Source organism: Galeopterus variegatus, unplaced genomic scaffold (genome assembly GCF_000696425.1).
Source record: "Galeopterus variegatus unplaced genomic scaffold, G_variegatus-3.0.2 Scaffold4343, whole genome shotgun sequence".
Classification (NCBI taxonomy): Eukaryota; Metazoa; Chordata; class Mammalia; order Dermoptera; family Cynocephalidae; genus Galeopterus; species Galeopterus variegatus.
Genome location: NW_007730454.1, coordinates 111,401 through 136,943, shown reverse-complemented (window position 1 = coordinate 136,943; position 25,543 = coordinate 111,401). Strand labels below are relative to the sequence as shown.

General features: G+C 40.5%; 1 protein-coding gene across 1 annotated transcript in view; it reads right to left on the bottom strand.

Moving 5' to 3' along the window:
- Positions 1–25,543, bottom strand: part of NPAS3 (neuronal PAS domain protein 3) — a gene marked incomplete at its 5' end in the record, with an annotated part of 126,722 nt that overhangs the window by 1,405 nt on the left and 99,774 nt on the right. Inside the window, 5 exons of the mRNA XM_008587346.1 lie at positions 753–778; positions 2,045–2,169; positions 5,738–5,885; positions 21,102–21,208; positions 25,154–25,347. Of these exons, the coding sequence (XP_008585568.1) occupies positions 753–778; positions 2,045–2,169; positions 5,738–5,885; positions 21,102–21,208; positions 25,154–25,347 (600 nt within the window). The remainder of the gene's footprint in view (positions 1–752; positions 779–2,044; positions 2,170–5,737; positions 5,886–21,101; positions 21,209–25,153; positions 25,348–25,543) is intronic.

Genomic DNA, 25,543 nt, shown 5'->3' with positions numbered 1-25,543 from the left:
GTTGTCCTCTGCGTGGGGCCGGTGGCCCGGGCGGGAGGGGGCAGGGTTGGGGGCGGGGAGGGAGAGAGAGAGATCCACGTTAGCACGGCAGAACCGGCCTCGCACCTGCGGGAAGCGGGTGCGGGGAACAGAGCAGGTGTCTTGTCCTCATTATGAGCTTCTCCACCACCTTCTGGTGACTTAAAGCCTGGGCCTTCTCTCTGTGGAAGGCCTAGATTAGCTGGACGGTCACTCTAAAGTGCGGCCCATGGGCCAGCAGCATTGGCCTCATCTGGACACCTGTTACAGGTGCAGAATCTCGGGCCTCACCCAGACCTACTGGAATCAGTCTGCGTTTGAACGAGATCCCCAGGTGATTTCTTAGGGAGTCAGATTAATTAAGGTGTTAGTGACACAAAAAAATGATGCTATGCAAAGTGACTTATGTAAAGAGGTCTGTACCTTCCACTGGTAAATAGTCGTTCATAATTGAAAACCACATTCCCTCTCTCTATTCCTTATTTTTCTCCTAGCACTTACCACCGTTTGATTCACTGTATGTCTTGTTTATTTTTATTCTGTCTCTCCCCCCCCCCCCCAGAATATAAGCTCCATGGGGTTGGGAATTTTTGTGTTTTGTTCACTGCTATATACTATATAAAAATGACGCAGAGACTATCTATTCTAGAACTTCTGCCTTAGTAAAGAACTTCCAAATTGATGCAATTTAGGGGGGAGGAAAACAATCAAGACCCACTGTGAGTACTCCTCACCTCCTCCCGCCTCCCCAAAGCTTTGTCTGGAGTAGAGGGATACGTGTTTACAATGCTGGATGGCAGGTGCCCTCATGATAGGAGCTGGTGGTGGTGTGTGGGGCGCGGGGATGAGGGAGATCTCTAGGCACCTGCCACATTTTAGGGACAATAGATTTTTTCCCAATAATATAACCTCAGAAGATTTAGGAATGATGCTGATTTTATGTCTTTGACAGGACACTTTTGGACAGCAGACTGCACCAGACCTTGGGCAAATCATGTAACTACTTTGGCCTTTGTTTCCCCTTCTGTAGCAGAAGAGGTTGGGTTAGAAGAAGTTGAAGATTTTTCTCAGCTGTAAAATCCTTTGAGTTCTGTGCTTCCAGGCCCTATGTGTGTCTGTGGTAAGGGGGTGGGGATTGGAAGAAAAGTAAACTTTTTATATTAACTTTGCTGTGCCCCAAAAAACTACTCAGGAAGTCTACTTCTCAAAATGACTAGAAATGGGAAAGCATGGATTTGTTCTGCATAGATTCAGAAAATAAGCAACAGTGCAGCACTCTGAAAGAGGCATTTATCAGTGCCATTAAGTATGCCACTTTAGAGGCTCGGTCCCATCTTGGCAAGGATGTGAATATTTGTGTCTCAAAGTCACAGACTCTGGGAGCTAGCAGAGCTAGCCCTGGTACCTGTTGCCAATAAAGATGCCAGAGCAAGCTATGGGGTTAGAGCAGGACTCGTGTATGGCCAGTGGAGGGCTGACATTAAGTGATTGCTAAATCAATCAACCTTTCTTTCTGTATATTTAAGTGTATATGTCTACATGCACCACAAGGTATATATGTTTATATTTATACACTACCACATACATACATATCTCCTGCTCTAACCCAGTCACTAGGTATGGCATCTTTATTGGAAACAGGTACCAGGGCTAGCATCGCTAGTGCCAAGGGTCTGTGACTTTGAGCCACAAATATTCACATCCTCGCCAAGCTGGGCCTCTAAAGTGGGATACTTAATGGCATCGATAAATGCCTCTTTCAGAGTGCTGGACTGTTGCTTATTTTCCAAACGTATGCAAAATAAGTCAGTGCCTTCCCATATATGCATGTAGTGGTGTATAAATATGTACATAGATGTGTGTGTGGACAGAGTAGGAAAGAGACTCAGTAATAATTTGAAGTGACATGCCTCTATATCACATTTGACCAGTTGCTTTGCCCCTGAGGATGGCCCTTTGGCCATTGCCCATCCCTTGTGCCTGGCAAGGCAAGCCATAACTGCAGAACATGGAGAAAAAGTAATACCTGTAATACCTGAGGTGTCTTTAGAGTCTGATTCTGAGTCGGACGTCTCTGAGGATTCGGAGGTTTTCTCTGGCAGGTGGGGGAGCTGTGCGATGTCCATCGGTGTGTCCTTGTACTCGGGATTACTGTGGGGAGACAGGCATTCATCAGCTGTGCAGGTGCCCATTCTGCATGGTTTGCTTTGGACCACCTTCTCCCCCACTTCCTTGTCCCAAACTTCTGGAGTTTAGAAAGTTTAGAAGACTAAACATGAAATCATTTCTCTGCTATTCACAGGACTTTTATGGAAGCTCCGTTTTCATATATGCCAGGGGGCAGGTGCACCCTGCTACAATGATTGAATACCCAAATAATACATGAAAGCCACTAAAAAGCTTTTAAATAATCAGGTCCCACTGGGGGCCAGGGAACTGTGCTGCTTGACATTCCTCCCGGTATAACACCTGGGGGGAGAGGAGGATGAGAAGTACTCTCAACAGTTCATTCCCATACCTCCTGGTATGCCCTATCTTCTCTCCCAGGCTCCTAACGAGTCCATTGCCTCTGTACCCTTGTCTTGGCCTCTTGATGTAACTTCTCAGCTGTTCAGATGGCTCCAAAGCTATTGGTTGTGGTGGAGGGGCAGAGCCCGTGGCGCCAAACGATCTGACAGCTGCACAGGTGCGCCTTGGGATGCATGGATTATGGCTACTGAACTGTCAACACACCCATTACAATCACATTTTCATCTGCTCATGTGGTGTACACCTGTGGCTTGTTAGCTGGAAATCTGATTGCAGTGGGGAGAGTCCCAGTTAGAAAGAGGCCCTCACAGAATGGATCTAACCCTATTTGCACAAACGTGCTTAATTTTTGTTCTATTTTTAATTCAGAAACGAGCCTCTTCTGGAAAAAAGAACAAGTTTGGTCCAGTTTGAGCTGGCTGTCTTCTGGAAATGCCACTCCAAGGCCAGCCTGATGCTTGGATGTCTGAGCAGTATAGACTACTGGAATCTGAAGGCACAAGGAAAGCCTCCTGCCTCAAAATGGGAAATACCTCTTCTGTGCTTCCATGATAGCTAGCCAAACAGACTTACAATTGATGATTATGGACTCATTTGCTAATCTCTAGTGAAATTCTCATATTAAAGACTCACTGTTTCAGTAACTACTCTAAAACCGCAAATGTCCCTGGGAGGGTTAATTCACTAAGATGGATTATCAGGCATTTACTCCTTAGTGTGAATTAGCTTCAGCAGCAAAGCTCTCTCTAGATAATCAGATGAGACTAATGGTGGGAAGGTGGACTTAGCACTTATACAGTCTCTGAATACTCTATGAGTCTATAATTCTATTAAGTGTTGTAAGGGAACAGGAAGAAGACTGGAGGAGCAGTAATTTCAGAAAAGTGAAAGACAAGTCTGGGTGGGGCCCAGATGTGAGGGATTCTGGGAAGGAAGAAGTCACATGAAAGTATTGCTCAGGGAAGAAAAAAAGACAAGAAAGTGGGAAAGAAAACCAAACATCAGTAGTTACTATTTTGCCAAGGCCACACCATTTTCTTACTAGATCTGTAGCCTATAGAAGTGATACCAGTGAGTAGCTGGCTTGGTGGAGTTTCCTCTGCTAAAGCTCATCCATATTCATCTTCTTTGGCCCAGATGCCATGGGGGTTCACAGGTCACTTGTCCTCCAACTTGCAGTCTTTTTATCATTGATCTCAGGGCCATATTCATCTTCTTTGGCCCAGATGCCATGGGGGTTCACAGGTCACTTGTCCTCCAACTTTCAGTCTTTTTATCATTGATCTCAGGGTACACCTTACGGTAAGCTGAAACAGGTCTACCATGTCCAAGATTGAGGCTCTTGAGCCTGAAGACTGGTCTTTGATACCCAAACTGCTTTTTTCCTATCCATATGGATTTCAATGGAATAGAATCACCAAGGTTCATGAACTGGACCATTTGATTCTAGGCTAGATCAATGGTGTTGATCCAAAGTTGCAGAGAGTCATTCTACTCAGCGCTTCTTTCTCCCTCTATTTGGGGTCAAAGGAGGAAGTCATGAGACTGAGGCAGTAAGAAAGATCCAGAAGAAATCTCACAGAATGGGAGAAACGACCATATATATAAATGACTTTGGTACCCTACATTACATCAACACGGAAGACAGACACTTTCTAGTCTATGGAGTCCACGTTACTAATGCTTAATTCTTAACAGCAATGGGTCTCCTTGGAACAACATCATTTTTGCCTAGCAAAAGAATGTCAGTGCCGTAATACCTTATTCTATCCTGTTTGGTACATGAGTTTCTATAGTTTTCTGCATTACATATAGTCACTGTTCCATAAAACTCTGTATAAAAGGATTCTTGATGTCAGAACCCATCTTCAGCATATCACAAACAACGGATAGTTTGCATGAAAATCAGACCTTAGAGAAAGCCACATTAAATACACATACTTTTACCTTTAGAGAGAATTAATGTAGAGCAGTCGAGGTCAAAAAAGGAAATAGAAAGTAGATAAATGAAGATTCTTTTAAGTGGTGCACATTAAGGCCCTCTCTAGAGCAATAATCATTAGTGTCTGATTGAAATGCTGTTGGTAGCCAGCACATTCATGCCTTCAAGTCATCACCAAAGTATGTGCACACACTCCAAGGGGCCGGTGTGCTGATGAGCCATGGCTGTCAGCTTCTCAGCTCCATCTGGCTGTCTCAAAGAAAAATGGGATTCAGGTACTCCCTGTCTAAATTGTCAGCCAAAGGGCACCAACTTCCATTCATAAGACCTATTGGAAGTTTTCCCACTCAGACCACGTGTGGGCCCTCTTGATGGCTTTAGGCCAAGAGAAGCTAAAGATTGGAACAATGGTGGTGGGAGGAAGCCGGCCTGTGCAATGTGACAGCTTCATGACAGGATGGCGGAAAACCTCCCAGAAAGCTTGCCTCCAAACTCAGACCACCCAATCTGTTGGTCTTGGTTACTTTTCTGCTAGTTTGAATCCAAAGGCAGAAAGAAGATGGGGAAGGAGAGAGAAATGGTGGCTCACACCAGAATTTAGGAAGCAGTTGATCTTGTACTGACTTATGAATATAAATTTGAGAATACATTTTAAGAGCAGTAAAAATTGCTCAAGATCACAGAGCAATAGGCAGAAGAAGATTGCCTTTTTATACTGAGATTGTCTTGATTCTGGCAAAGCCACTCACTTTGTGTACCAAAGCTTTAATGCCTAGGGAACCAAACCCTATGTAATATGCTGAGTGTCAAAGGGATGAAATACAAGAGGAATATAATGTTCCCCGCTACTTTTCTCCCATCCTCTTTTGCTTAATTTTCACAAGGATTGCCATGTGTGAGTATGTGCGGTTGGGATAAGAGGTGATTTTTGCCTTCAGCTGTAGGCAAAAGTCTATATTCTTTTTCTGGCCTGGGCATTTGTGGGGAAACCAAAGCAACTTCTGCAGCGCTGCCCAAATGTTTATAAACCAAGAATTATTAAAAATTTGCACATCTCCCTGCCAGTCCCTCCCAACACAGTTCAATCTTCTCACATTTCTTTGACTCTTGTGGAAAGAAAAGCAGAATTTCCATGAAATTCCATATTACGTACTGTAAAAAGATAATACTCACAACATGTCAGCTATTAACCATAGGGCTGCATATTTTATAACTGAGACAGAAATAAAAAAGAATTAGAAAATATACCTAAGAAGATAATTCACCCAGATGATATTCTTTTCATTTGCATTCTTGGCATTAATAGCTATGGTGGCACTAGACTGTATCCAAATATATCCTCCATTCTTCTGCATCCAACGATAGTACTTCGTCACACACTGACCCTTATTGAGCACTGGGAAAAACAAGACAAAACACAAGGCATTGTGTTAAGGCTGGGACCAAATGACTTTCTGCAAAACTTCAAGCCTAGAAATGGGAGGTTCTGCACCAAGCCAGGGGTGCCCCTCTGTATGCTTAACATAGAATGCCATTAGTAGGACAAATGGAATAACAATTCAGTGGAGCAGCAGCTCTGGAGCGAGGGTTATTGACATTTGTAGCAAGACTTTCTTCCGTTTTGGGCAGCCATGGTGTGAAAGGAAGAATAAAAGGATTACAAATCTTTTTGGCTCACAGAACACCTAATGCAGTGTGGATATTGTCAATGGGTTTGACGTCAGATGGCAAGGAAAGCAAATTTGTATGTGATTTATTCATAGCTTCAAGGTGGACCTCTTTGAGATTCTGGATATTTGAATGGTTCCAAAGATGCTTTCCCCTCTGTCTTTGATCATTTCTCCTCAGTGCCAGCGATATCAACCAGTGTCCTTATACATCTGTCCTTTTTGATCTTGTCTAACAGGATTTATAGTCCTGGATGAACTAAATTTACATTGGTCAATCGGGGAAATTCTGGTGAGATTTTGCTGAATATTTGAACAAAATAAATTCCCCAGTCGAGTCAGAGAGAAACACTGGCCTAAGGGAGACACAGAATTGACTTGGCTAGAGCCAAACAGAGTGACAGCTCCACACAGACTCTGAAATATGGCCCAAAATGAGGGAACAAGTAAAAACAATCAGTAATGTGAAACGGTGCCATTAAATACCCACTGAAAGAGAGCTTTAAAATGCAGATGTTAAAAATGATACTTTAACCAAAATCTTGCCAAGTTAAAATTGATTTGATTTGTATCTGGGTACTCCTGAGCTAGTAAAAGGGGAAACTGCAGTAAATCATCCCCTGAAATAAAGTGCTATGGATGGGAATGGTTTAAAAGGATGCCGGAAACGTGCAAAACCTGCTGTTATTACTTGCATACGGATCGCAGCAACCCCGCGCCCCCTAAAAGCTCACCGGCGGGCTGGCCGCTAGAGGGCAGTGTGCACTCGTCTACGTCGCCCGCTTTTGGCATGTCCTTGTCTCCGTCTGCTAAAATGAAAAACCTCTAACTGCTGTAATAAATTTGGCTAAATTAGCTGCTAAATGGTTATCTCAAGTAATATGTATTTGCATTAATCATCTTGCTCTAAACCAGAACAAGCCAGAGTCCTAAAGACGTAGTAAATTCATATTGTCCATTTAATTACGGCTAATAAGTGCTTCATATACAATAGTTTCATGAAGTACATTTTGATTTTTTTTTTTTGGGGGGGGGTGGATGGGTAAAGGGAAGTCACTTTGGAAAAGAGCCGTGTTTAAGGCTGAAGCTCTTCTCGTCGTGTCCTGAGCCACTCTTCCTGGCTCTCAAAGGGATCAAAATCAAACTTCCACATATTATATCCAGACATGTATAAATTTTGATCCTTTTCTCCCAGTCTCTTTTTTCTCACAATACACTAAATGGATGGTTGTAAAACTTAATAATTATGTCTTAACTGTTGCTTGAAAAATCACCTGGATGAGTGATTCAAATTGTGGCAAGTTCCATTCTGAAACTATTCAACAGTTCAGGGCATTTTAAAGGCCGGGAACTGTCATCTTCTCTTGGTGGCGAGGCTCCACAGGTAGCACTGTACTCTCCTTTTGTAGGCAATTGTAAGTTCTGCCTTTCTGCATGCATGGCTTCCCAGGCTACAAAACTGTGTGGTGAAGCTGAAAGCAGTAAAATACTAACTCTGCCACACAGCTCTTCTGTCAAACCATTGTAGCATGCAACAAGATGTGCTGTTATTCAAATCCTCTCAACCTGGTTAACGATTAATAGAGGAACTACAAGTTATGTAATCTGTCCACCATTTCACAGAGAAAACTTATAGCACCCCATTAGTGGTTGGTGGTATAATTCTATCTGCTTTGTATCTGGAATAGGAATAAATAATTCCAAATAATCCTAGTATTTTTAACAAAGGCAAAGAGACTAAGAAGCTCCCTTTTAGAATTACACAAAGAAAACATTCAGATGGCAGGCCAGATCAGCCCAGCCTGGCTGGGGATTTTGGACTGAAATTTGACCAAAAGCAGGCAAAAAAAACAAAAAAAACCCAAAAAAACCCTCATTGTACCGAGTACAGAAAGGAGCAAAGGGATAAAGGAATTATAAAATCTGCACAATTGCACAATCAGTATAAAGATCACCCCACCCCATTCCTAATAATACTTTCTCATACTTAAAAACAAACAAAATCCTAATTCTGAAATGGATATCCAGCAAAACATCTGCCTTCCTGGTTGTCTTCAGGTGTATGCTGTGAAGGGGGCTGAAAAGCTTATTTGCTATAGGACTGATATGGTGTCATTTTTTTTGAGTTAAGGCAGGTTGACTCTAGTTCTGCTTACATGCATCTGTGTTTCCTGAGAAGATAAATACTAATGCATTAGGATCCATGAATATATCAGTATGTCTTTCTTCATCACCCAGGCCAGGGGAAATCTACCAAAGACAGAAATCCTAGTATTTTTAACAAAGGCAAAGAGACTAAGAAGCTCCCTTTTAGAATTACACAAAGAAAACATTCAGATGGCAGGCCAGATCAGCCCAGCCTGGCTGGGGATTTTGGACTGAAATTTGACCAAAAGCAGGCAAAAAAAACAAAAAAAAAACAAAAAAACCCTCATTGTACCGAGTACAGAAAGGAGCAAAGGGATAAAGGAATTATCAGCCTGGCTGGGGATTTTGGACTGAAATTTGACCAAAAGCAGGCAAAAAAAACAAAAAAAACCCAAAAAAACCCTCATTGTACCGAGTACAGAAAGGAGCAAAGGGATAAAGGAATTAAAAAATCTGCACAATTGCACAATCAGTATAAAGATCACCCCACCCCATTCCTAATAATACTTTCTCATACTTAAAAACAAACAAAATCCTAATTCTGAAATGGATATCCAGCAAAACATCTGCCTTCCTGGTTGTCTTCAGGTGTATGCTGTGAAGGGGGCTGAAAAGCTTATTTGCTATAGGACTGATATGGTGTCATTTTTTTTGAGTTAAGGCAGGTTGACTCTAGTTCTGCTTACATGCATCTGTGTTTCCTGAGAAGATAAATACTAATGTATTAGGGTCCATGAATATATCAGTATGTCTTTCTTCATCACCCAGGCCAGGGGAAATCTACCAAAGACAGGAGACCTAAATGTAAGAGAGGCAGGGCAGGTGAGTTTTGATGTAAGGAGGTGGCTATAAAAGGACTGAAGAGGAAGGGAACCCCTCCTTGAGGAGTTAGGGAGCTACTAGATTGCCCTTAACTTACCCTGGTGAACACCACAAAGCAGGGTCAGGAGCCCACCATGGGCAGCTGAAGAAGGCATTTGACCTAATCCATAGTTTTTCCCTGGGCCAATTTGACAAACAGAATTCTTCAAGGGTAAATATTCTCGCAGGGTCTTAAGATCATGGCTCTCTCCTGGGGATTAGTGTTTTCTGAATGAGACCCCATGTGTCAGTGGAAATCTAGATAACTAAAGACAAGGCATGGAGTTAGCTCCCACTAAAGCATGAAATCTTGACCAAAATATTGCACAGTTTGCTTTTGATTTTCAGGAGGTCCCATAAAAGAAGTCACATTGGAATTTTGCTTCTTTTAAAATGAACAAGAAATAATTTTTGCTTGGGGCTCCAGAATATAAATTTATGACTTTGGGATGAAGCTTCTTTCTTAGAAAAAAAAAAAATCCTACTGGCAAATCAGTTGGATCATTCCAGCTGTGCCAGAGGCAGGATCTGACAGCTTTTCCTGAGCTCATGTGGTCCTAATCAGCTCAAGAAGAAAAGCCACCTTGGTGCCAGTTTGAAAGAGATTTTTAGTGTGTAATAAATTAAGAACTAGAAAAACACACACAAAAAACTTTTTTGATTCTCTTTAATTCGGTGGCGGCTGTTTTTATTTTCAAATTTTTGGTTTAGATAGCAGAGAGAAATAAGGGAATATTTATGTCAGTCCATTTCATAAAATCCCTTTTGTGGGCAAAAACAGAAATAAGCACAATGTAAGTTACTTGATATGGAAGTCCTTAAAAAGTAATTAATTGTCCCTTTAAAAGAGATATTCATCAAACCAATGATCCCAGGAGTAAATTCATAACCATGTGCATAGCCTATAAAGGGAAGGAAGCAGAGGGGGAGGAAAAACATATGTGAATCATATTTTTAACATCACATCCAAGTGATATGGTCTGAGTACTTCTAACAAGCAACCTGGTATCTTCTCTTTGGTTTATCCCAAAGTTTACTTTCTGCTGTCCAAAATTTTTAGGTCAAGCAGCCTTTGTGTTTCTCACTGAATTTACTGATCACATCATAATATCTCTAGAATGACATATTTAAAGTTGTGCTGTAGGAATTAGCTTTTATGTAAGGATCTCAAAGCTTTTAAATAGCCTCTTCTTAGATTTTACAAGGTAAACATGAAGACATAGGGAGGATAAATATGTTTTCACAAGTTCCCTTAGAATCTTGAATGGTCCCAGACATGACTGTGAACGCCTCTGCTACTACACAGGAACACATACCTTGTTAGCCTGAAGTCTAGGGTGTAACCAATTGCTTCTGGCTGCTGTTGCTTCAAGGAAAACCAAGAGGCCATCATCAGCACCACCCCACCCTCCAAACTAAAGGCGCCTTAGAGTTACAAACTGTGCTGTGCTCCTCAGAGGACAGAGGTGACCTACCGCTTGTGAAAATAGAGACAAAGAGAGATTTAAGTCCTCCTGGTTGAACCGTTCCAGCCCTGCTCATCTGACAAGTAGAAAACCACGAATAAGTGTGTCTTTGGCTATTAGAGTCACACCAGCACCACCTCATCACTGAAGGGAGGGGCAAATACAGTCGATCAAAGGAAAGTTGCAGAGCTTACATTTTAGAAAACGTGACCTTTTACATCAAATACATATCTCCCCCTACCCCCTGCAAAAACCGGATGCTAAGTTTAATATCTTCTTAATATGTCACCTAGTCTCTTGGTTTGAGTTTAGTGGTTGGCATACAGGAAATGTACTCCTTGTAGAGAATAATTACTCTCCCTCAAAAATCTGATGAACTTTTTTGGTGAAGCACACATGCATACCCCAGCACACAGTTACCAACAGAGAGATTTCAGTTTTCATTGAAAAAAGTTTGTCCACAGACATAGACTGATGACTGAAAGGACATAAAGGAAGCCAGTGTCTGTGGCAGGAACATAATTCTGTTAGTAAATCAAAATAAATCAGTACAAGTTTGCCTTCCGAAATATGGAGAAAAAGAACATGTCCCTTCCTGTTGGGCTGTCCTACAAAATCAAAGCCAAAGATTCTAAATAGTGAGTTAGTTGTGTCTTAAAATGAAGGAAGCAGTCTAATTCAGTTTGAAGAGGAGATGAAGAATACGTATCAAAAGCAGTCTTTTAGCAAAGTGTCTCACAAAAGGACATTTTAGTGGTTTGCATATGCATTAAAAAGCTGCAATACTTGGTGTATTCAGGTAAGTATAGAATAAATAGGAAATGGTGAGGTCATCGGAGATTCCACACTTCTCATTCACACAGCTGAACAAAGAGCTTCATTATCGTCATGGCGACATGTGGACGCATCTGCAGCGCTGTTCACCCCGCCTTGAGGTACCTTTGTCAATGGCTGCAGAGAACAGGGAGTGGGAGCCTTCTGCTAGAAGCTCAAAAATCATTTCTGAATTCACTAAAGTGGAGTGTGTATGTGTGTATGTAAGGGGGGTGTGCTAGAATCACACTTTCTACTTAATGCCGCAGTTGGGTGCTTAGCTGTAGCCACTGGTTCTCTTTCTACATTCACAAAACTGGCAGATGAAACATGAAAAAGAATACTGACTCTTTAATCTCTGCTTTTCCACCTAAGGCCCAAGGCAGGCTGACAGGGAACTTCATTCTGGAAACAGGACTTTTTAAAAAAAATTCTGGATTACTTTTTCCTCTGCTTTTGAAAACTGTGGGCTATAGGGGAATGAATCTGACATAGACTTAAAACAAGAACAAGTTTCTTTATCTAAAAAGTTATAGTCCTTGATGCTTCCAGGAAGGTCATTTTTAAAACCCACAGGAGAAACAGCATTATAGCCAGAAACTGCATTAAGTGCTTTATTTACTCGCAAGTGAGAGAGTTTTTCATTTAGCACTACTCATAGGATCAACTGAGCCTTTGATATTGTGCTGACTTTCCTATAGATTTTGCAATTAGTGAGCTAGATGTCTTAAATAGCAAGAATCCACACTTTGGTTTTTAGTTTTTTTGTAAATCTATGTGCTGAGCAATATTTGGTAAAGTTGAATGGTATCTCATACTTAATGTGAGTTATGAGCTTAAGGACAGAGACCTGCGCATGTTCTATGAATGGCTATGCAGCATCTATGGATTTTTCCCCTAATACATTAATGACAGACCCTGCTTGAATTGCTATCTGTGTGATTTACAACCTCAGGAGAGGTTTTTTCCTATACTACTAACAATTGATAGATTTTTATTAACTGTTAATATTGAATCATGCAGAAAACTTTTCATTGATTTAGAACATGTCAATTTGTTAAGTTTAGAAAATAAATTCCCCTTTTCTTCATGATAATGTACTGAATTGGAGATCAAGGCTTTTAAACACTGATGGAATCATGTTCTAGGATGGGACGAATCAAAGTAATTGGCAGCAGTGACATCCGAGATCACAGATTTTTTCAAGCTGTTGTCAGTCCAGCCAGGGTGTTTCAGTACCACTCATTCCTGCCCTGCTCAAACCTCAAACAATTAAGGAAGGAGTCTTTTAGCCCCCCACATCGTCTCTTCTTGTGGGAATTTACTATATAAAGCAGAAGTAGTGAATGCTTCGGCACGGGATTAAGAAAGATTTATGGCTAGGAAATGAGGAAAATGGTGGATTTATCCAATCTTTTAGTAAATATTTTTTGAGTGCCTACTCTGTGCCAGGCACTGGGTATATCATAGTGAGGGCAATCTGTTGTGGGCCTGCCTCCGACATTAGTCTCAGTCTTGATAATTGCATTCCCCTTGCCAGTGACTCGTTTAGGTTTGGAATATGGAACGCTGGGCAATGAAACTCAAGGGGAAGCCTCGATTATGGGAGCTTGTTGAATAAGTTTCTTCACTGTGAACATAGGGATTTACCTCTACTTGCCTTTGAGTGGGAGAGAGATGCTTCTCCATCATTTTTCTCTAATAAATTTGTTGTAACAGTGACAACTATAAGGAAAGAAGGAGGGAGGTCTATGAAAGTGCAGGGGGTCTGACCCAGACTGGGTGAATTCGTCACCTTCCTTTAACGATTATGAGTAATAGAGAATTGCAGCAGGGAAATTGATTAGGATGCAGAGAGAACTGAGAAAAAGCAAAAGAGGCAAAGTGGGCCTTATACTCAGATTTATTTTACATCTCTGGTGGGCCCTGTGCTCTGGATGCGCTCATTTCATCAAGCCCACTAAACATCTTCAAAAACGAATATGTAGGTCGTGAGGCATGGGTATACAAAAACTAGTGTTTTGTAAAATCAGCAATATTTATTTTATTTATTTTTTGGTGGCTGGCCAATATGGGGATACGAACCCTTGACCTTGGTGTTACAAGGCTGCGCTCTAACCAAGCGAGCTAACTGGGCAGTCCAAATCAGGAATATTTAAAGGAGCTCAGACAAAGTCCATTTGCTCAGCTGTTACATAGATTTTTAGAAATCCAGGTACTATACTTTGTTGTGAAAATTCTCCCATGTAGCAGTTATTGTTGATTGTACACTGAACAGCTATTCTGCCACTTCCTCCTGGCTAACAAAACTCTGATTTTGGGTTTTATGTTTGATGGCCTCCTTCTAAGTCCCAGAGGATAAACCTTGATTGTTTAAACCAGACATAGTAATTCCATCCCTTTTCCAGTATGTGGCTTAGGCTTGGGCATCTGATGAAATGCTGGACTGTAAGACACAAGGGAGATTCTCTCTACTGGGGGCAGGGAGGTGTTCTGAGAACATTTTCTTTGCTCTCAAAAATGAACACAAAACAGCAACTGACCACTTCCTGATTTTGGACATTGCCCTGTGAGGAATTAATGATTGGCAGTGTCATAGCTGTCTTTTGATCACAAAGAGAAAGCTAAGACAATTACAGAGAAAGTTTAAGTTATTTTTACTTGGGTTTTCTGTTATTCTTCACCAGACGCATTCCAGCTGATATGCCCCACTGAAAATTCCAGGAAACCACAGAGGATGTGAGAATTCATAAAGAGATTTGAATAACCTGATCTTTAGTTAACCCTATATTTATGAAAAATACATTGCATGCTAGACACATACACAAATTAAATCCTATGCCACTCATTTGAGTTAAACAAAAAGTTTGAATGAGGTTTTTTTGAGATATGCAGGGTGTCAATGAAGAAATGTTTTAAAGAAAGCATTTCTAAAATAGTTTATTCAAGATTAAGAACAAGATGCCATTAGCAGTAATAGAATTGATTTTATTTGGGTTAATTGATTTAGGTTAAAATGGATGACTTAGAAGTATTTTTTTTTTCTGATCATGCCTTATAAGAGCAATAAGCTATTTTTTATTAGATGTAAGTTTAAAAAAAAAACTATAATAAAAGCAGCAACTAATTGAGGCAGTAATAAGGAAAAGCCCAAGAATCCACATGAGAGTTATTTTTTTTTTCTGATCATGCCTTATAAGAGCAATAAGCTATTTTTTATTAGATGTAAGTTAAAAAAAAAAAACTATAATAAAAGCAGCAACTAATTGAGGCAGTAATAAGGAAAAGCCCAAGAATCCACATGAGAGTTGTATTAGAACTTATCAGTCGAATTAAAGTTCTGGCTTACTTTCTGGGGAGAAAGAAAAGATGGTGTGTCTGTGTTCTGTGTCCCTCCTATGCTCTTGTAGGTCTGTAATGCCCTTGACAGCCCTCCATATCTCCTGCCATCCTGGCTTCTTGCCAACCTCCTTCAAGGCTCAGGGAAAATCGACCTTCTCCGAGGCTTCTTCTCCATCCTCTCCTTGGTTGCTCTCTTGGTTGTGGGGTTTCTGCGTTTTGCTCATACATTTTAACAGTCCTCATTTTCTGCCAACTATAATCATGTACCACATAAAAATGGTGAACAATGGACTGCATATATGATAGTGGCCCCATAAGATTATAATACAGTATTTGTATTTTCTATGTTTAGATACATAAATATTTACCATTGTGTTACAATTGCCTGTGGTATTCAGGACAGTAACATGCTGTACAGGTGTGTAGCCTAGGAGCCATAAGCTGTACCATATAGCCTAGGTGTGTAGTGGGCTACACCATCTAGGTTTGTGTAAGTGTGCTCTATGATGTTCGCGCAACTATGAAATCACCTAGTGATGCATTTCTAAGAATGTGTCCTTATCATTAAGCAATGGTACAGTATTTGTATTTTCTATGTTTAGATACATAAATATTTACCATTGTGTTACAATTGCCTATGGTATTCAGGACAGTAACATGCTGTACAGGTGTGTAGCCTAGGAGCCATAAGCTGTACCATACAGCCTAGGTGTGTAGTGGGCTACACCATCTAGGTTTGTGTAAGTGTGCTCTATGATGTTCGCGCAACGATGAAATCACCTAGTGATGCATTTCTAAGAATGTGTCCTTATCATTAAGCAATGGATAACTGCACTGAGAATCAGCTCTTTCATGCTGTCTTCTCTAGTAGAATGTAAGCTCCTTGAAGGGAGAAACCCTACATTAATTATTTCTGCAACCTCAAAGCAATGCCACATGGCTTTGTATATAGGAAATACTCACAAATGTTTGAACTTGCGCAGAAAAAATATTACTACTCATATTCACACCTGCAATCGAGTACACATAGGAAAATATTAACCTGGGAGGAAAAAACCCAAAGATATTCTTTTGCTTACTGAGTTGAATATTAGTACTATGTCTAGTTTGTTAACTTTCTTCATTGATATTTGAAACTTCACATCTTTGTAAAGAAGTCAACTTCTTTATCTAATAATCACATACTCATCTCATTTGAACACTGATTGAGATACTCAGAGCCAATTCACTACTCACATGTTACTACTATTAACAGAATTGATCCCACTGGAGAAGAAAATGAAATCCTTAAGATGGTTGGTTGGTTTGTATTTACTGTTTACTCCATGTGAAATAGTGCCTTGTAAATACTAGGATGGACAGTGCTTCTCGAGCTTTCGCACGAATAAGAGTCAGTTGGGGATCTTGTTAACTGCAGATTCTGATTTAGTGAATTTGGGGTAGCCCTGAAATTCTGCATTTCTGTAAGGCTCCAGGGGATGCCAATCCTGCTGCTCCACAGACTACACTGTATAGCTAGTGGAGCATAAACCCTCAGCTGGTAGTTAGCTGGTCTCTGTTCTCTGTGTTTGCCTGTCCACGGACTTGAGAAGCCAAAATCAGCACTTGCAAAAAAAAAAAAAGACAAAGAATAATAATACTAATTCACTCTTTCACTCTTGCATAAAAACCTGGCTTTATCTTGTCGCCATGTGACAGAGTTTTCAGTAATAGACAGGCACATGATGTAGGCTGACTTAGATTCTGAAGAAAGTCAGACATGGTAGCTATTACACACATTTCTTTTCTTGGGAGTTTTCATATTCATATGGAAGAGGTGGAAAAACTCATTTGCTTTGGGATAAAGTCAGCCAGTGACCAGTTTGCAGCAAAATCTCTGAAGACCAGCCCTGAAGAAAGATTAAGATCAGAAGAAAAAAAGTCCCCTGTGCTGTCCGTATTTGGCCAACCCATCAAACTTTCTACCTTATTCCTTCACTTACAGCTTCCATTACTGTGTGCAATGGCTGCATACCCAAATCAACAATTAAATTCCCCCTTTGTTTGTGTGGCAGATGACAAATGTATGGAGGACATCTTGTGTTGCCTAGGCAGGCAGAGCACTTACTTTGATTGATGCTTGGTTACGGAAAAAAATGAGCTGGGAAGGAATTACAATGGAGGGCCCACAGACTGGAAGGGGATATACTAATTAGTCCTGCATTAAGCAGTCTGCTCGCATTTGGCGATGAGCCTTCAGGAGGGAAGTGTAGGGGTTATTGATGCAAAACAGCATGGAATGCATTATGCCAGGTAGCTGTATATTAGTTTTGTTAGAAAGTATAGAAGTTTGTAATTAAGAAATAAACACTTAGGCTACTGTATTTTTTTTAGCAGCCCCCAAGTATATCGGGTAGGCCATACATTTTAGCCTCACGTGATGTCACAGACAATCTGGAAGTCCTTCTCTGTTTCTGAAATAACTCTTCCAGAGTTTTCTCAACCTGGATAAGGGGCTAGGATGCAAAAACTGCCACCACATTTATACTCTCTGGCTCCTTTTCTCTGAAATCCCACAGCACTAAGCCTTGAACCTTGCTGGTGGAGTACAACATCACAAAGAGAAAGGAAGCCCCCCCGCCCCAGGACACTCTTTAAGGTTTTAGAGAGTTATAGCTGATTTGACCCAGGAAGAACCCTAGGGATATCCGAAGACAAATTCAGCTCCTTCTATAGATGAAAGGCTGGATTACATGGGAACAGAGAGAAATGCAAAGTATGTATCTCTGTTTGGTTGTACATCTTATTTTTTGGACTATGGGCAGGCATGGAATGGTTGATGACTATGCTGAAACCTCTCATAATTCATGAGTGACATAGATGCTCTGGGTAAGTGGAGTGTGTGACTCTCAGGAGGTCAATACCTCTTGAGCAATGGAGAACTGAAGAGATAGAGGGGTGAAGATGCCCAAATAGTTACTAATATGAGTGGTTTAAAATTCAAATCTTGGAATGTTGATCAATTTGACCTGAAGAATCAATGAAATTCGGCTTAAAGAAAAGAAGGTTATTAAAAGAATTCAAAATTAGAAGTCATTGGTCACAGTATGGAAGAAGGGGCCCTAAAACTCACTCAGTTTTAGAATCCCAGTATAATTTCACTAACCCACGATGCTGGTATCGACAATATGATTGGTAGTGATCCTTTATGTTGAAATCCGGTGAACTATCAGGCATCTCATGCTTAAGCTAGTGGGAGAGGAGATGGTCCAAAGTTCTTGGTTCAGTTTCTTAGAGTTGTCAAATCTTGGTGCAGCTGAGATTCCCCTTTACTTTTCCTATTCTAGAGACAAGCTTATTTATGGATTTACAGATGCCTAGGCCAGGAAAAAAGAAACAAGTGATAAATATAGTATTTTTAGTTATCAAAGACTGTTGAGTCTTTTAAAAAAGTTTTATCCATAAACTGGAGCATAAGACAGATATCAAAATATTAGAAATATTATCAGATGAACTAAAAGCTATCTTTCATGGGCAGAACCAGAAATTGTGCCAATAGCTTTAGGAAGAAAAGCTAAATAGTTAATGTGCTTTATTTTTTTTTAACCATCCCTTTGTTTTAGAATTCTATCTTATTCTTGAACTGATTCTATGTCATCATGACCTTCTCCTGCCAAGAAGGCATAGTTGAGGCATCTTTCAGTAATAGCCTAGGGCTTTGGACAAGCAAGATGCTGGCTGGCTTTTCTTCCAGTGTTTACACAACCAAGACTTATTACATGCTCTGTCATCTTGTTACTGGATTGGCTTTGGTTTGAGAATTAGGTAAACATCAGACATTCCATCACACTATTTTAGACTCAATCTTACTTTATAATGATGTTAATGTTTATTGTACAAAGCGAGGTGCATTTGTATATTTTAGCATTTTATTTCAGTCATAGAATGCAAAATCTGACATTGGAATCAGTTTGATTTTTTTTGTGTGTGATTGAAGATATTAAGCACTACAAGAACGTTGAAATTTCAATCTGATTAGGATCAAAATTCTTCAGGATCAAAACACTCCTTTTCCTCCCCCTACAGTTTTACTAATTGTGTGATACTTGACATTGCGAAGTTATTCCACAGCATGATAGCTAAATATGTGAAGTGTATTTTACTGTGCAGAATTATCAGCTCATTCTATTTGTTTTTCATGTGTTTAAGGTTATTAAAAGAATTCAAAATTAGAAGTCATGTGTATGAGTTAAGAGTGAACTCAATCATTGTTAGTACGCTAAATCATAAAGCAATAGCCAGTATGTCAATATCAAGTAATGAAAAAAATTACAGAATTTGAAAGCATACCTTCTCTGCTTATTAGTTGGCAAGATACCAGAAAAATTAGGAGAACAGCACAATAGTGAATGGTGGAGTACTTTATTTTCAGCATTCTCAAATTATTCTAGCTACTGAAAATGAGATAAAAGTAAATCGGAAAGAATGGCATCAAACATATTTGTTGGAGACCTTTACTTTATGGGAAGAAGTGAACTGCCCTAGCTCGCTGTTCCTGAGGAATTGTGTTTCTTCAAGTTGTAAATCAAATCCCAGAGAGATAGCATGATGTTTTCCAAATAATAATTGAGGATGACAAAGTTCTTTTTTGTCAGCATCAGGTTTCTGAATATAGACCTTAATTAAGACTCTAAAATGAGAAGGCACTCCCCTCTCTCCCCACAAGTGGTCTCTGACAGTGTCCTAAAAACAATATATGTATTTTTAAAGTCCAGATCTCTGGCCTATATTGTCCTAAAATTATATTCATGGATTCCTCCAAGGATCCTGATTTTTCTCCATTTTCTCTGAATTCCCAGCAACAAAGAACCTGATGTTTCTTTTCAGGAAACAGCATCATTTTTCCCCCAACTAATTGAACAGCCATCTGCTTCTGTGATACATGACACCCATTCATTCTTAGCAACAAGTGTGATCTCTAAATCCCTGGTGTGTGATATGAAGACACCCGCTCAGTGTTGGGAGCAGAATCTGCTAGAGAGCAGCCTCATAGACAGGCTCTTCCCAGAGACATGGTATATACGGAATTTGACATTGAGCTTGATCTCGTGTCAGTGTTCCTAATGCAGGATTAAAAATACAGTACAAGATGCTCACTCTTTGAGACTTTGGCTAGCTTACCATCTCCATTATGTTTTGGAAGATCTGAGTTTGAAACGAGCAAACAATTGCAAAGAGCAGGAAAGATCTGAAATATTTCTCCTCAGCCATGATAAGAAAGGGGAGAGGAGGTAAATACAAAGGTCACCGGCTGGTTTTTACTACATAAAAGTTTCAGTGTCAAGCTGTACCATCTCATTTGTGGCACCTCGCATGTATTTAAAATCAGAGGTCAGAACTGGGTTTCGAACCTTCTGGGAATATAGCTGGTAGGGCCCTCATCTTTCAAGAGGAGTCTATTGAATGGTCATAAAAAGGACCTCTGGTCAGAAGAGGGCACCTCCTTCCTAAGCAGCCCAGGGGATCAGTGGTTCCATCAGACCCCTACTGTGCACAGTGTAGACAGCCCAGGGGAGTTTGATGAGGGAGAACTGTGTGATGAGGCTGGTGTGTGAGGTACTACTTGGACCCAGCCAGAACACTGCTGGTCCTGCTTTGCTTACACGTCACAGAAGGTACCTTGAAGTTCAGCTAGACTCAAAGAGGGTCAGGAGCTGGGAGCTACATTTGAAGAGGTGAGATTAGTTCCTCTCTCCTAGGAGTCGAGGGATGGAGATATCTATTCCTCTGAATAACCTTCTTTCCAGAAATACTCATATAGTAAAGAGAATTCGTACTGACTTTGAGAGCTGCTGTGTTCACATGATGTGCTCTGCCCACCCCCGCCTGGCCTTCCCCTCACACCAGTTTTGTGGCTAGTTAAGTAGGCATTTTTATGAGGCTCTGGCCTATTTGAACTTGTCTTCTCCCATGTATATTTTGAAACTGAGACCACAAATTTCAGAGTGGGAGTTGCTCTCTAGAAAATGAAAGAGTCAAGGAAGCAATTAAGGCAAAGGTTCCCCCACCACTTCACGGGAGAGATAGCACAACTGACCACAAAATTCTGGGTGAACGCCTAAAGATCCAGCAATTTCTCTGGGCCTGAGGTCCAACTTTCAATCTAATTCTAACACAAGTTGAAATGATTTGTGTCTCACTTTTTCTCACTGCACGCTGACAGTCATCTCAAATGTACACAGGAAAGATGAAGGGAAAAATCAGCACTGAAAACAAACAAGCATCAGGGAGAGATGACACCAGCCCAAGTTACTTCCATGCACAGGAGCTACTTACAGTCCAGGTGACTGTGCCTGATGCCCTCGACGTCTTCAGCATGGATGAAGTGGTAGCATCTCTTCCCTACGATGTCTACAGGGGTCAGATCCATATAATCACTAATCCTGTGTAGAGAAGAACACAGGCTGGAATTCAGTAAGGGGAAAAATAGAGAAACTGTCAAATAACTTAGAAACAGATCTACGGACACATTTTCATTATACCAGGTACCCATGAGGACATGGCACTTTGAGGGAAAACCCTTTATAGATAAGATTATTTCTTTAATGTGTAACAGACTTTTTCAAAAGTAGGAAATGTGCCAGATCAAGCAATTGTGTTTAAATAATTAGGTAGGTTTTCTTTCTTTCTTTCTTTCTTTTTTTTTTTTTTGGCATTAGAATGCACATTTAGACAACATAATTCCATGAAATTATTGAGAATCAGTAACAATGCAAGATCCTCATTACAGGCCGAGATAATTCAAGGTTACATAATAAAATAAAAACATGTTATGTTTATACAAAATGATTAGAGACACCTTTCATTTAAACAGATTGGTCTTCTATTGGGTATTTCCATGAAAAAGGGCTTCAACTGCTTCTTGGCACAAAGTCCAAATTGGCATTTCAAGGGATATAATTTAAATGCTGAGACATACAGATGCCTGGGGGTATTATCTTTTTTAGTCTTAGTCATTTGGGAACTCAGCTTTCACTCCTGGCCCTTTTAACTGGTACTTTGTGGTGGATTCCACACAGAAACTTTTAAACCATTTTAGCAGCTCTTCCAGGCTTGTGCTCGACAGTTCCTGTGTGTAAGCCTCTGTCATTGATTGTCCAGACGTCAATGTCCTCAGGCAGAGCACAGAAAAAAAGAACCCAAATTGGAAAACATGTTGGGGGAGTCTGCCTGGTTTACACAAACATTTCCAAATGCTCATTACCCTCTGTATTACTAAGTACGGATTTGTCTTGGTCAGTCCCAAATAGAAAATATTTTTTTGTTTGATTTATTCTATTTACTGTCCCTATGCTTTTTAAAATGATATATAACATATGGTCTATTCAAATATGAAGTGAATCTTTAGAAATGACATGTTTAAGAAATACATGAGATCACTGTTGGGGAGTTAAATCTGGCAGGGAAATAAGAAAGAAAAACAAAAACAAAATTGTATAGAATATACTTAAAATATACTACCCAGTGGGTAAATTTCTCAATGTCCAGCAATTTAAATAATATTTCTGGCCAAACTAGAATTCTTGGTGAGATAAGATTAAATGGGGAAGTTAAAAGGAGTGTTTTCTAAGGATTCCATGGTTTTCTGGTACAAAACAGATTAGCTGATGTTTTTCTAAAACCATTAGCTGTTTTCCAAGCACAGTTTACAACCCCTTTCTGCAAATGAGGGAACAAGGATGTCATGAAAAGACCCTTGTTGGTGTTTCTGAAATTTGCCAGCTCCTCTGAAATCATTAGATGTTGGCTTTGCCTGAGGCTGTCCCAGGGAATGCAGCGAAGGATGGGCTGCCGAGTCAAGGAGCAAGCTTTAGTGTCCTGTTTACAATTCCCTAATTAAATACTGAACCCCAGGAAAAACACTCCATTGTTTAGGGAAAACACTTCTTTAGTTTATTCTTTCTTTGAAATCCTTCAAAAGGGATTGAGGCCCTTCTATGTACCAGAGCTTGTGACCAGCTCAGTGTTCAAGGATCTTTTAACATACGTGTAGAAAGCACCAGACCAGTCAGCTACCTAATCAGGATCATTATCCTGATGGCATCTTTGACTCTGAGCCTCAGTTTACTCATCTGTAAAACAACCTAAGAGGTTGGTGAGGGGACTAATGAATGGAATGAAACTAACATAGCATAGTGTCTGGCACACTGTATGCTTTTTCCTCAGATCAAATATGCAATTACCTTTAATACAGGTCTTTTTCATAATTACTATCATCTTCACTTGGGAAATAATATTGTATTGTATTGGCTAATAGGGAGTTGTGGAAAGCATTTTTTTTTTTTTTAATGGGAAGGAAGAAGCTAAAGGCAGGTCGCAGAAAATGATCTCAATTACTAGAGTGGCATCATGAGGTACTCAGGTCTGTAGAGCTTGTCAAAAGAATTAATCAGTTGATCACACGAATGAAAATTAAGTGATGTTTTGGGATAGGACAATCATTGAAGTTTGGTAAATAAGATGAGGCCCCATTTTTTTGGAGGGCAGTGGCAGTAAATCTAAAGCAAGCTAAAATGTTTTTGAAGAAGCCAAGCCACAATCCATCCTCTGACTTTATATCTGCCTCCCCTGGTCAGATCTCCTTCTCCAACACTCTACATTTTTAATCAGAGAATAAGCAGCTTTGTGGGCTGTAATTGTGTTCCTTGATGGGTACACATACATGAAAATTCTCCCTCAGAGGTTATTCTGACCAGGCCCTTGCCATTTAGTCTGACTTGTGAAGAAAAATAAGAGACAGACTCCAGAGAGACCCCACAGGATGTAGCTTGCATCTGGCGAGCTTGGGTTTGAATCATGGTTGAGCGCAAGTCATTCACCCTTCTTTGTCTCTCAGCTGAAATTCCCTGACGTTGATGGAGACAGAGGCAGCCCCTCCCTCACAGAACTGGCCTTAAATGAGATGTCCTTAAATGAGATGGTCAGATGGTGAGCTTTGTACATGACTCAGAGTGCAGTAGGTGTTCGGTAAATGCCAGCCATCTTTATTACCACTTGCCGACTCCAGTTAATCATTCTGGCTAACTCATCTTTCCTGATATTCTGTGGCCCTTCCAGAATACTTTAGATACAGCCAAATACATACTCACGATGATAAAAATTTTAATGAATGCCGAATGAACTTGAAAAGCAAATTTAGAATTGCTTATCAAATAATAGTGACAAGTTCATGACATTTTCTACCCTATCGAACACTCATAGCTCAGGTGGTGTCTTTTCCCACTGGGGAATTCTTTGCTCCGAATTGGATCCTGGCTGGAAATGGTAGGCAGTTTCTAGCTCAATGTCAACATCTTTAGCACTTCCCAGTGGACTGAACGCTGGGGCTGTCTGTCTTCCTCTTGGCTAGGCTCTGGAGAGCTCAATTACCCAGCCGCTTGACCATTCTGCTCTTTCATTTCCCCTCCAGGGGCACTCACAGGGCTCAGTGAACATATTGCCTTCAAGCCTGACAACAATCTGTGCCACAAAAGCATCCTCCCCAAATTGACTCAGTAATTTTCCCTGTGGCACCACGGGATGGATGGTATCGCCAAAGCTTCCTTCCCACGACTGAGATGTGGGCAGTTCCTCTCCATTGCTCTCCCTGAACCCCATGATTCTCTCTTCAAATCAGTCTGATGATGGGCTGGTGACTTCTAGGTGAAAGGTCTGAAGGGGCACTGTCCCATTTCCTTGTCCCTTGCTTTGTGCTTAATGGAAAAAGTGAACTTTTTAACCAGAGGCTAAAAAGTCCTTTTATAAAATCTCAGTCTTGAGGAAGAACTGCCAACTCATTTATACGATGAGTCATCTTTTTAAAAAAAAAAAAAATATTAAAGTGAAATCCTCAGGATGACAAAGTTTTATTTAATAGTTTGCAAATTTCTTTTTCGCCCTTTTCCCTCTAGGGGCCTCAAATTCTCATCTGTTCTCTCCGCAGTTAACATCTATGTGAACACTGACCATCATGAATGAGACCGGGCCCTTGAATTAGTTGGAAGTGGGTCACCCTGAGGCATCAGGAGATACCTTTTACTTTATCATTTTGCCAATAACTCTCAGCCCTAGTCTCTCTTTGGGTTCTCAGCCAAAATGCGACTTCTTTATAGCATATGGATGTCTGGGTATTCCTGTTCATTCGATTGTTGTTCCTAATGGAAATCAGGATAGCAATGTAAATTCTAAATAAAAAGCATGCTTGGTGTCAGTCCAAGCAGCCATTAAAAACAAGATCAGGATTTATAATGAGTGTCACTGGGAAAGTAAAATCCTTCAGACTGCTGAAATCACAAACCCTCACCAGTGTGCAATGTGCAACAGGGCAAATGAAAACGAAATCCAAGTACCTATTTTCACAGTAAATGATATTGAGGTCCATATTTACTCGAGTGACGAACATATGGCAGTCAATCCTGACTTCATTGATCGTAGGGGGAGGCAAGGCATGAGCAACAACCACGAGACCCATGATTTGGCTGGGGACGGTCCTCCCATGGGACAGTGACACTCTTAGGCGTAGCCGGCCTGTTATGTGAATCACCTGTAAAAGAACATTAAGTGCAGGACACCAGTCAAATTTACACCTTGGATAGAACAGTATTTCTACTGAGAAATGCAGAATTACATCTGGAACAACCATCAGCTTGTATCTTCTGTAACCACAATGGTTGTCCATGTGCCCTCAATGTCCTCATGGCAAGAGACAAAAGAGAAATAATATACTCTGAGCACTTCTG